This window comes from Arvicola amphibius, chromosome 12 (genome assembly GCF_903992535.2).
Source record: "Arvicola amphibius chromosome 12, mArvAmp1.2, whole genome shotgun sequence".
Lineage (NCBI taxonomy): Eukaryota > Metazoa > Chordata > Mammalia > Rodentia > Cricetidae > Arvicola > Arvicola amphibius.
In genome coordinates, this window is record NC_052058.2 from 18,724,911 (window position 1) to 18,736,057 (window position 11,147).

Consider the following 11,147-nt stretch of genomic DNA (forward strand, 5'->3'; position numbering starts at 1 on the left):
ACAGAGAATTCCAGGCTAGCCAGAGCTATATAGACCTTGTCTCTGAAAAAACAAAAGTAATTTTAGCGTGACACTTGTAATTAAGAGACAGCTTTCACCGGGTGGTGGTGGCACACACCTTTAATCCCAGCACTTGGGAGGCAGAGAGAGGCGGATCTCTGAGTTCGAGGTCAGCCTGGTCTAAAAGGGTGAGTTCCAAGACAGGCTCCAAAGCTACAGAGAAACCCTGTCTGGAAAAACCAGAGACAGCCCTCAGCTGCAGCCATACATGGCACATAAATTCCAGCATGGCAGAGGCTGAAGTATGTAAATGTAAAATGCCAGGCCAGCGTGAGCTTTAGGAAACACGACCTCAAAGACGACACACTCTGAATGGTCTAAGAGAATGTATATGTTTATTGAAATTGTCTTAGAGAAAGCAAACACATAATCCCGAAGCCTGATCCCATAACTTCCGCCCTCAAGGTCCACTCCACAATAGAACCAGTTTTTCTTAAAAAGCTCAAACCAGCTTTTCTCCCCACTATCCCAACTCTATTCATCTCCCGCCAATACTCATTTCTTTACCGATCATTTTTTAATGCAGGAGTGATCTTATGTCCCCTTTCGTTTTGAGCTCTACATTTTCTCTGCTCCCCTCCTTGCTTCTCCCCTCCCCCCTTCAATTCTCCCAAGGTCCCCATGCTCCCAATTTACTTAGGAGATCTTGTCTTTTTCTACTTTCTACTTCCCATGTAGATTAGATCTACGTTAAGTCCCTTAGTGTCCACATTGTTGTCTAAGTTCTGAGATTGTGGTTTGTAGGCTGGCTTTCTTTGCTTTATGTTTAAAAACCACCTATGCACAAATGTTATTCTTGTACCATTTTCCTAGTATTTTTTTTTTTTTTTTTTTTTTGGTTTTTTCGAGACAGGGTTTCCCTGTAGTTCCTAGAGCCTGTCCTGGAACTAGCTCTTGTAGACCAGGCTGGCCTCGAACTCAGAGATCTGCCTGCCTCTGCCTCCCGAGTGCTGGGATTAAAGGCGTGCGCCACCACCGCCCGGCTTTTCCTAGTATTTTAGAAAATGAGTTAATTTTGACAGTAGTAGAGTCCACTTGAAGTCAACACAACTCACACACCAAGTCAATGCAGAAAACAAAATTTTATTTTTTGTTCCTGATTGGGCAGAGTCACAGGACAGACTCGGGAGCTGAACTGCGAGCCCCAAGCCAAATGTTACAACGCTTTTATGCAGGAAAACCACAATATCTAAGCCAAGTTACAGTTGCATTTTTCTACCAGCCAGAATTCAGGGATAGGGGACTTTCCTAGAACACTGATCTATGTGGTACACTTATCATAATCTCATTGGTTGGTTTCCTCCAGTGTGGCAGAGCGGCTTGCCCCCCACTCATATCTCAACTTAAACCAGGAAATCAGTTACCCACATATAAGTCTCTCTCTGCTAAGCAGGATGCCATTTCCCTAAGGAGGTCTTAGGAACTTAAACTTTATTTGACCCCATTCAAAATGGCTTCAGTTGGTTACTTCTTACAATAATACCTTGACGAAGCCCAAGCAAGAATCAACTTTAAGTTGGTAAGCATGAATTTAAGAGCCTTTGCCCACTCGTCCTCCGTGTTCAGGTGGGTCCTGATGGAGTAGCATTCCCCACTGCCCGTGACATCCTCCAGCATACCTCCGTTCACGTGGATCCTGTAAGGCAGGAAGAGGCCTTCCTCCTCCTCTACCACCTTCACGAACTGCTGCAGACAATCCAAAAAGGCCTTCATCGCACGGTCATACTTGTTATCGTAGAAGACGTTGTGGCTCCCATCTGAGAACAAGAGTAGCACCCCATCACCATCAAAGGACTTGATGTAGGAATGGTCCCCGCAGGGAACCAGTTGGTACCTCTGGAATTGTAGTCCTGCAATCTTACTCAAGTTGAAGAGCAGTAAGGCTGTTTGTCCCCAGGCAGCGTTGATCTCACTCCATCCCACCTGGATGCCAGGGAGGCGGCCAAGTCTGAAGTTGTTGATAATGCCCAAGGGACCATCATCCAAGATGGTAAACGTGATGTTGAAGATGTCGGTCTTGCTCAGGCTCTGCAGCTGCCGCTGGGCGTACGCCAGCTGGTTCTCCACACTGCTCAGCTGGTCCGTCAGCGCCAGCTGTTCCGTCATCAAGGCAGCGCAGTCATTCAGATCCTGCTCCTCCTGTCGTTCGAGCTCCCTGCTCTCTGCCTCGGCTGCTCTGAGTTCGGCCTCTATTCTTGCATGCTGGCGGTCCATGTCCTTCAGCTCCTGAGCCAGCCTTGCTTCTTCCTGCTCCAGACTCTGCAGCTCAGCCCGAAGCTTCGCATTCAAGGACTCCCGCTCCTCGTCACTCACCAGCGAGTCTCTCTCCAAGAAACTTTTGTACTTCTCGGTGTCAGCTTCAACTAGAGTGAGCTGGGCATCTAGTTCCTCCAAGAGGCCGTCCATACAGTCCACACAGAGAGGGTGATCCACATCCTTTTGGCCAGAGACGATTTCAAAGGTCTCTAAGATGGTATTTTGGATACTGTGCAAAGTTCTCTGGGTGCTCGGCTCACCAAGCAGAGTGAAGGCACAGCAAGTACTTTCCTGGGATGTCCTGTCACGCTCAGGATGGTGTGTTCGGGAGGTCCTGTCCTCTAGCTTCCCAGCAGCTGGCATCTTTGGGGAGGGGCTGGCAGGATGCTGGGCTTCCAAGGGCCCTTCCTGCATTGCACAGATCTCCTGTGAGACTTTCAGGGGCTTGCTGCAGCGCTGGCACCGGAAGCAAGCATAAGACATCCTGGAGATCAGATCTGCACTCCCACCTGAGTCTAGGTTTCTTTCCAGTCCAGTGAAGTCTTTGGAGACCCCTCTTCTCCTACTTTCCTCTGTACCTTATCCCAGTTCCCTCCTGGGCTACCTGTAGAGCTCCTATAGCTCCCAGAGCCCAGCAATTCTCTGGAAAAGGAGATGCTGACTGTATTGCTTTTTCCCCTTTTAAAGTTTTCAAGACACACCTTAAAACTAATTTCTAGCCTTCAAATCTGGCCAAGCTTTATCCCACCTTAAAATGCTTAAGGCACTGGGTGGTGGAGGCACGCGCCTTTAATCCCAGTTCTCGGTAGGCAGAGTCAGGTGTGGGTCTTTGTGAGTTCAAGGCCAGCCTGGTCTACAAGGAAAGCTCCAAAGCTACAGGGAAACTCTATCTCGAAACACAAATAAACAAAAACATTCTTAATTCCTTCATCTCGGTTTTTTAGAAAAATTCTCCGTGGTCCAGAGGCCTGGGCCTGGAATTCTAGCATTCGAGGGTGGAGGCAGGAGGATCTTGAGTTTGTTTGTTGGCTTATTATTAAGGCAGAGTTTACTGTTATGTGTAGCCTTAAACCTTTCAGACCAGGCTGATCTTCACTTGCCTCTAGCTCCCAGGTGATAGGATTAATGGTGTGTACTGCTATGTCCAGTATAAGTGGCCCTTTAAACTGTGCGGTGTCAGGACAACCTGGAGCCTATACTGAGACCTTGTCTTAAAAAAAAAGGGGGGGGGGAGAGAAAGCTCAAGTATAATGACACATGCCTGTGACATGCCTGTGATCCTAGGATTGTTGTCAGCCTGGTACTATATATAGTGAGTACCAGGCCATGCAGGCACATAGCAAGACTGTCACAGAAATGAAAAACAAAAAGAGACACATGGTTTTAATCTCAGCATTTGGGAAGTTAGAGGCAGAAGAATCAGGAGTTCAAGACCAGCCTCCACTACTCAGTAACTTTGACACTACCCTGGCCTTGAACTCCTAGAGATCCACCTGCATTCAGAGTCTAGTTATCATTTTGTCCCTTCCCAAAGTTACCTGTACAACGACCTTGCCACTGCACTATCTGTAACTAAGAGAAGCACAGTTGAGGACTACACCCATCCAGCCTTCTTATTCCCCAGATCCAGAGGCTGGGGAGGAGCTGATCAGACCTCCTTGGACTGAAAGGATTCCTGGAACAGTTTTGTTTGTTTTTATTTATTTGTTTGTTTGTGTTTTGTTCAGTGTACACCCCCAGCGCCGACCCAAACCTCCCTAGTTCCAGCAACACCCACACAGCTGGTTAGGGGGATGGAAGGAATAGTGGCTCAGCCTTGAACTCGCCGACTACTGGGCTATTTAATGTTGTTTCTCCCAGTTAGTTATTATGTGGGGACATGCGAGCACATGTGTGCTCTGGCGCATGTATGGGGGTCAGAGTGCAACTTGTGGGAGTTCTTTCTCTCCTTCCAAACCTTGTGGGTTTCCAGAATGGAACTCAGGTCCCCCAGGCTTGGTGGCAGGAGCCCTCAGCTGCAGAACCATCTGGTAAGCGGAGTTGTGTGAACTTTGACAAAGCTTGATCACCTCTCACACAGGTGTGGCCAACCTTTTGATACTGGCACAGGTCATTGTTATCCACCAACTGCCCAAAAGAGTTACAGGAAAAGCAATCCGAAGAAAAGCTCATGGTGTTGGAAACTTGGGCTTTTGCATTGGGCTGCATTCATCATTGTCCTTTGTCATAGGAAGCCGGAGGGTTTGAACACACCTGACAGGCTGATAGGGACAGAGGCTGTCTCTACTCACTCCTTCTAATTGTATCAGGGCCTCAAAACTTAGCAGGCCTGATGACCTTTGCACAACCAGCTCCGTGATGGAAGTTTCATTCAAGTTATGAAACTAAGCAGGTAGACAGTACCACTTGCCAAAATTAAAACGAAGACCTAATCCATCAAAGTCCATAGTGCTGGGAGAGTCTCCAAACTTGCTAACCTTGCTCTTTGTCTTCTGCAGTTCTACTTCTGGCTAACTGTTCTTGTTAACTGAAGTGTGTCAGGCCAGAATATGGGTTTTGTGACTTAAAGTTCACCCTGAGAAAGGCTCAGGGCTTCACTGGGTCCTAGTGTAGTGGTCGGTTGGCTAATAAAGACTTTATATTGACTAAACCCATGTCCAAGTAGTCTCGCCTGCTGAACACCCCACAACATTGATCCCCCTCCATGTCCAGCACAGAACCTGTTATCGATAAACTATGAGCTTTTGTTGATTGAAACTGAGCCTGGAACCAAGGAGTTCATAGCGGTTTGTAACTCGGAGACACCTCGGGCTTTGTGAGGTGACACTGGGAAACCCAATGTGTAGCGTGGAGTGAAACTTAAATACTGGTGACAAGGGAAGAAGGCCGGGGTGGGACTTCATCACCCTCCTGTGACATCTCCAGTGTGTCGGGTACACTCATGCTCTCCCTCACCCCTGTTCTCTGTCCACCCCAGCTCCTATCTTCTCACTCAAGCATGGAGGTGTTTAACTCACTACCCTCAGTCTCCAAAGATGAGGACCCATCCATCTTGGGGACATAGCAGAGTCAAAGGCACGGAAAGAGGCATCAGGTGTGGCCCAGGCCTTGGTACAGGAGAGGCTACAAGCCTAGACGGCACGGGCAGCTCAGGCCCTGAGCAAACTACACAGCAGTCTCTTGGGGCCAAGAAGGAACTGAAGCTCCTGCCTGACTCATCAGACCGAGAGTCAGCATCAGTGTGGCCCCTGGGTACAGGAGGAAGAGTGACAGAGAGCCAGGAGCCAAGGGAAAAGGAGGCTCCCAAGAAGGCTATGTTTTCCCAGAGAATCCCTCTCCCTGAGAAATTCCTTGTTTTACAAAAGACTGTGGCACGCAAGAAACTAACCCAAAAGAAAGCCTGCGTTTAGGAAAGGGGGCTGGTGCAGAGGAGAGACACAGTCCAGAGAAGTCAGTTCCAGACCAAACAAGGGTTCTAAAGATGGTGTCAGAAGATAAGTGTCCCCAAAAGACAACAAACAGTGCCTCTGAGAAGATGCTGAGGACTGGAGAAATGCTCAGTGGTTAAGAGCACTGATTGCTCTTCCAGAGGACCTGGGTTCAATTCCCAGGACGCACATGGCAGCTCGTAACTGTCTGTGACTCCAGTTCTAGGGGACCTGACACCATCATAAAGACATACATGCAAGCAAAATTCCAGTGCAGGTAAAATAAAAATCAGTTTTTAAAAAGGATAGAAGATGTTGAACCTCACCAGGCAGTGGTGGCACATGCCTTTAATCCCAGTACTCGGGAGGCAGAGGTAGGCAGATCTCTGTGAGTTCAAGACCAGCCTGGTCTACAAGAGCTAGTGCCAGGACAGGCTCCAAAGCTACAAAGAAACCCTGTCTTAAAAAGAAGAAGAAGAGGAGAAGGAGGAGGAGGAGGAGGAGGAGGAGGAGGAGGAGGAGGAGGAGGAGGAGGAGGAGGAGGAGGAGGAGAAGAAGGAGAAGGAGAAAAGGAGGAGAGAAAGAGAAGAGGAGAAGGAGAGAAGGAGAAGAGGAGAAGGAGAGAAGGAGAAGAGGAGAAGGAGAGAAGGAGAAGGAGAAAAGGAGAGGAGAGGAGAGGAGAAAGGGGGAAAAAGAAGGAGGAGAAGGAGAAGGAGAAGGAGCTGAACCTCAGTGAGTTCGAGGCCACCCTGGTCTACAAAGTGAGCTACAGGACAGCCAGGGCAACACAGAAAAACTCTGCCTTGAAAATAGGGACCTCATCAATTTTTTTGAACCCAGGAAGATACCTAAAGACAAGATAAAGGCTTCAAATGAAGATGTAGCCATCTAGGGTGTTTATTTTGGTGGGTGCTATTCGCCAATACCAATACTCTCCTCATTTCAGATGAACCCCAGGAAAGACAACTTCCTGAGGCCTTCTCAATCCTCTCTGGTCTTGCTGTGTGTGTGTGTGTGTGTGTGTGTGTGTGTGTGTGTGTGTGTGTGTAGGATATATACAAAGGATCTCATACATATCTTTTAACTTGACTTTTAATTTTTTTTTTTTTTTTTTTTTTTTTTTTTTTTTGGTTTTTTGAGACAGGGTCTCTTTGTAGCTTTGAAGCCTGTCCTGGAACTAGTTCTTGTAGACCAGGCTGGCCTTGAACTCACAGAGATCTGCCTAGACCAGGTTGGCCTTGAACTCACAGAGATCTGCCCACCTCTGCCTCCCCAGTGCTGGGAATAAAGGTGTGCGCCACCACACTTTTAAGTTTTAACTCAAACCGTAGCATGACCTTGAACTCCCTACACACCGGCCTCAATTTCCAGGTGTGGATTACAAGTTTGTACCTCTATGTTTGGCTTATATAGTGCAAGATGGAGATAATTATTTTAAGTCATGACAATATACTGTCATTCATGAGATACTTGGGAGCTACACACACGACTGCAAACGCAGAGAGAGGTGCCAAGGATTTCATTGTGGTTACTCTCTCCCCAGCTCCACATGTGCTTACTCAAAGAAGTTTCATAAGACCCAAGTTCTCAACACAAAGGAGAATATTTGCTCCAGAGGCAAAAAGGAGATAAAGGATAAAGACAGGAGATAGAGGAAGAGGGAGAAGGGGAAAGGAACCAGGGAGGGGGCTAAAAGGGGGTAAGAAAGAGGGGTAAGGTGTATTTGTCCCAGAGGGGGACAAAGGACTGCTTCTGGGTAGTAAGAAGACAAATGTGGTCCATAGGAAAATGGCCTTTATAAAAGTAAAGGGAGAAACCCTGTGTTAGGGTGAGGTTTTTAGTTTTAATTGGGCACATTAATTAGGTGAGCCAAAGGAGGCTTTTCCTTGCTGGGCCTCAATACTTGGAGAGCTGGGCCTTGGTAGTCAGTCTCAGGAGGAGAAAGTGGCCAAATAAGACTAGACTGTGGTGGCTAGCTTTAAGAATGTAATCTAATGGTTTTCAGCAAGGCAGAGGGAATGGGGGCAGGGAGGACAAGGTATGCCAGAGCCACGTGCTCGAGTGCGCTAGGGTCCCTTCACTTGTAGCTGACTGGGGGGACTGAACACAAGCGAAACACGCAAAGGTGACCTGGGATGAAGACAGCCGGATGAGGCCTGGCAGGGGGTGTTCTCGTGGAATACCGTCCAGCTAGGCACTCCCGGCTTCACCCACTTCTACCCTTTCCTGCCCATTTCCTGCCCACTCACACAGACTAGCAGCTCAATGAAACTTCAGTACTAAGAATGGAGAAGCGAGCTGGGCACTGGTAGCACACACCTTTAATTCCAGCACCTTTAATCCCTACCGAGGCAGGGGATTACTGAGTTCAAGGCCAGGTTTGTCTACAGAGCAAGTAACAGGACAGCCAGGGATTTACTGAAAACTTTGTCTTGAAACCCCCACCCCCCCAGGAGAGGGATGGAGAAAGGAAGAGATACAGGAGGCCCAAAGCTTCCTCTCAGACCTTGATCTTTAGTCTGCGCTGTGTGTCAGAACTTTCCAAATCTGACCTCCTAACTGAATCCCAGCCCTTTCCTTGCCCCTAGGCAAGTTCTTGGGACTCAGTCTCCTCACTTTCTAATCACCCTTCTCTGGTCTTTGATGGCACAGCTCCCCTGCATTAGAACAGGGTGTACCTCTCCCTCTTCCATCCCTGAGATCGATTCCATGGTCCCAGGCATGCATCCTATTCAACTCCAGGCAAGTGCCAAGTACTAATGATCTTCAAAAACATTTGCCATAGTACTCTAGGCATGTCTGGTGTGTGTGTGTGTGTGTGTGCGTGCGTGTGTGTGAGCATGCGGTGGCGTTTGTGGACTCAGTTCCACCCTCCCATTTAACATGGGTGTTGGGTGAGGATGGAAATCAGGTTGTCAGGCCTCAACACCTCAACAGCAGTTTGTACCCACTGAGCTATCTCTGATCCTCAGATAATGTTCTTAGATACAGGAAACACAAGTGATCGTGGCCCACGGCCAGGAATTCTCAGCACAGTAGAGGCAGCTTGTCCTTATAGGATGATTGGCTTGAGTACCTCTCCTTGTTTGTTCTTAGCATTAATGGTACCATTTGCAATTTAAGGTCTAACCTGGCCTGAGCTTGGCTGGGAAAAGCCCTGACAGAAGAAACAGCACCCCAGAATGGTTCACACCACCAAACGAGTAAGTCAAGCCATCAAGCATAGCTTTTCATAATTTCTTCTTTATAAATTGACTTTATTTTTTGCAACTAGCAAAATTATTAAAAACACTCTTACTTACTTTGGAATGGAACAAACTCTTATTTAAAATAGCAGTCATGGCAGGCGGTGGTAGAGCATCATTTTAATCCCAGCACTCGGGAGGCAGAGGCAGGCGGATCTCTGTGAGTTCGAGGCCAGCCTGGTCTATACAGTGAGTTCCAGGACAACCAAGGCTATTGTTACACAGAGAAACTCAAACAAAAGCAAAAACAAACAAAACAAAAAGCAGTCACCAGATAATCAGCCATTTGAATACTGAGTAAAAATTGTTATTTTTTTAATTAGGCAAATCATGTATGGCATGTGCATTTAAATGAGGACAGTGGCTTGTTGATCTGTGTACGTCTATAGGAAAAGATGCTCAAATCACATGTGGGTTTTAAAAATTCAGATAATTTTAAAGGATCTTCAAAACTATAGAAAACAAATCTTCATTTAAAAAAAGAATCTTTTAACCGAGAACTGGGTTAGGGGCATTAATTTCATGAACAAGGATATGTTTGTGTTACAGGATTATAAAAATCTATAAGGAGGGGCTGCTTTTCCAAGAAATTCACACTTTAGGCACAAGCAGCATGAAGGTGCTGCCCCCTTGTGGGCATTTTAGAATAGTCATTATTGGAGTTAGGTAGGTTTTGTTTGTTTAACTAAAAAAACAAAATCCTACTGGGTGGTGGTGGTGGTGGTGATGCACACCTTTAATCCCATCACTTTGGGGAGGCAGTTGCAGGTGAATCTCGAGTTCAAGGCCAACCTGCTCTACATAGTGGGTTCCAGGAAGGCCGAGGCTACACGGAGAAACCTTATCTCGAAAAACCAGGAACCAATGTAAAACAAAACAAAACAAAAGTCCTGGGCTCCACCCCTCCCTAGGATGAAGGAAGCCCTGAAGTGATTCATTCTTCCCTTAACAACAATAAAAACTGGACAATGGGGCCAGATTTAGAGGTTCACATCTTTAATCCCAGCACTCGGGAAGCAGAGACAGGCAGATTTCTGTAAGTTTGAGCCAGCCTGATCTACGTAGTGAGTTATAGGACAGCCAATGCCACATAGGGAGACCCTGTCTCAAAAACACCAAAACAAACAAAAACCCAAACAGCAAACACATAAAAGACAACAGGGTGGGGAGAGTAGAGCACACGCTGCTCTTACAGAGGACCCAGAGTCTATTCCCTGCACCCACACTGGTGGCTTACAAACATCTGTAACCAAGTCTAGAGGATCTGGTACCCTCTTCTGGACTCCACGGGCTTTGTTCTCACATGCACAAACACACAAGCATATGCACATTGATATATATGTATATATTATATAGATAATGCAGATTTTAATTGTATTGAGATGTATAGATTTAGGTCTGGTTAATTTTGGTGTTTTTATTTATTTACAAAGCTTCTTTAAATAATAGTTTATAAAATTAAAAGTACATAAAATAAAAAGAAAACCTAAACAACGAACAAAGTCAGGACTTTCCGGTCTCCCATCCGAGGGCTTGTGTACAAAAGAAAGCACTTTAAATATGACCAGAGGCCTGGAGGAGAGTGGGCGCCGTGACACTGGCCGAGCTAGAACACAGCAGACATGCGGGCTGTACCCAGGAGAGTAAGGATTCAAGTTGAAACAAGTCCCTTAAACCCAGGCACAGGGTGACAGCAACAGAACCCCTGTGCCACTCAAGCCTGCCTGGTCTACTTGTAGACTTGCGGTGGGTGCTCACTAGACAGATGGGGAGGATGGTGATCAGAAAAGCCCTGCTAGGAGGTGCAAGCATGGGAGCACCGTGCCTCATGAAACCCAAGTCAGAACAGCAAACCTTAAATCCAGGGAGGATTTTAAGTTAGAGCCCGGCCTGAACCATAACAGGTTATTGAGGACAAATTATTGAACACTAGAGCAGCAAACCTTATTGTCCCTGTAAGACTTCAAGACAATTCTGAAGCCATTTCTGACAACTCTAAACCCTCTCAGCCTCCGTGCGTTAGTGCTTCCCCTTCTCCCCTGGGAACCAAGGACCTAACAGCTACACATGCACGTACTCAGTTCCTGAACAATTACCCATATACGTATATGTTTTGATTCAGTCCCCTGGGAAACGGGGTCAAAATGACCTCTTACCT

The 11,147-nt window shown here is 46.9% G+C and overlaps 1 protein-coding gene across 1 annotated transcript; it reads right to left on the bottom strand.

Moving 5' to 3' along the window:
* Nucleotides 1-1,524: 1,524 nt before the first annotated feature.
* Becn2 (beclin 2) lies at nucleotides 1,525-2,799 on the bottom strand. Its single transcript, XM_038349558.1, has one exon. It carries the CDS (start codon nucleotides 2,797-2,799, stop codon nucleotides 1,525-1,527), a length of 1,275 nt encoding a protein of 424 aa, XP_038205486.1.
* Nucleotides 2,800-11,147: the final 8,348 nt, after the last annotated feature.

Coding starts and splice junctions, on each gene's coding strand:
- Becn2 (XM_038349558.1), bottom strand. CDS start 2,799: ATGTCTTATGCTTGCTTCCGGTGCCAGCGCTGCAGCAAGCCCCTGAAA.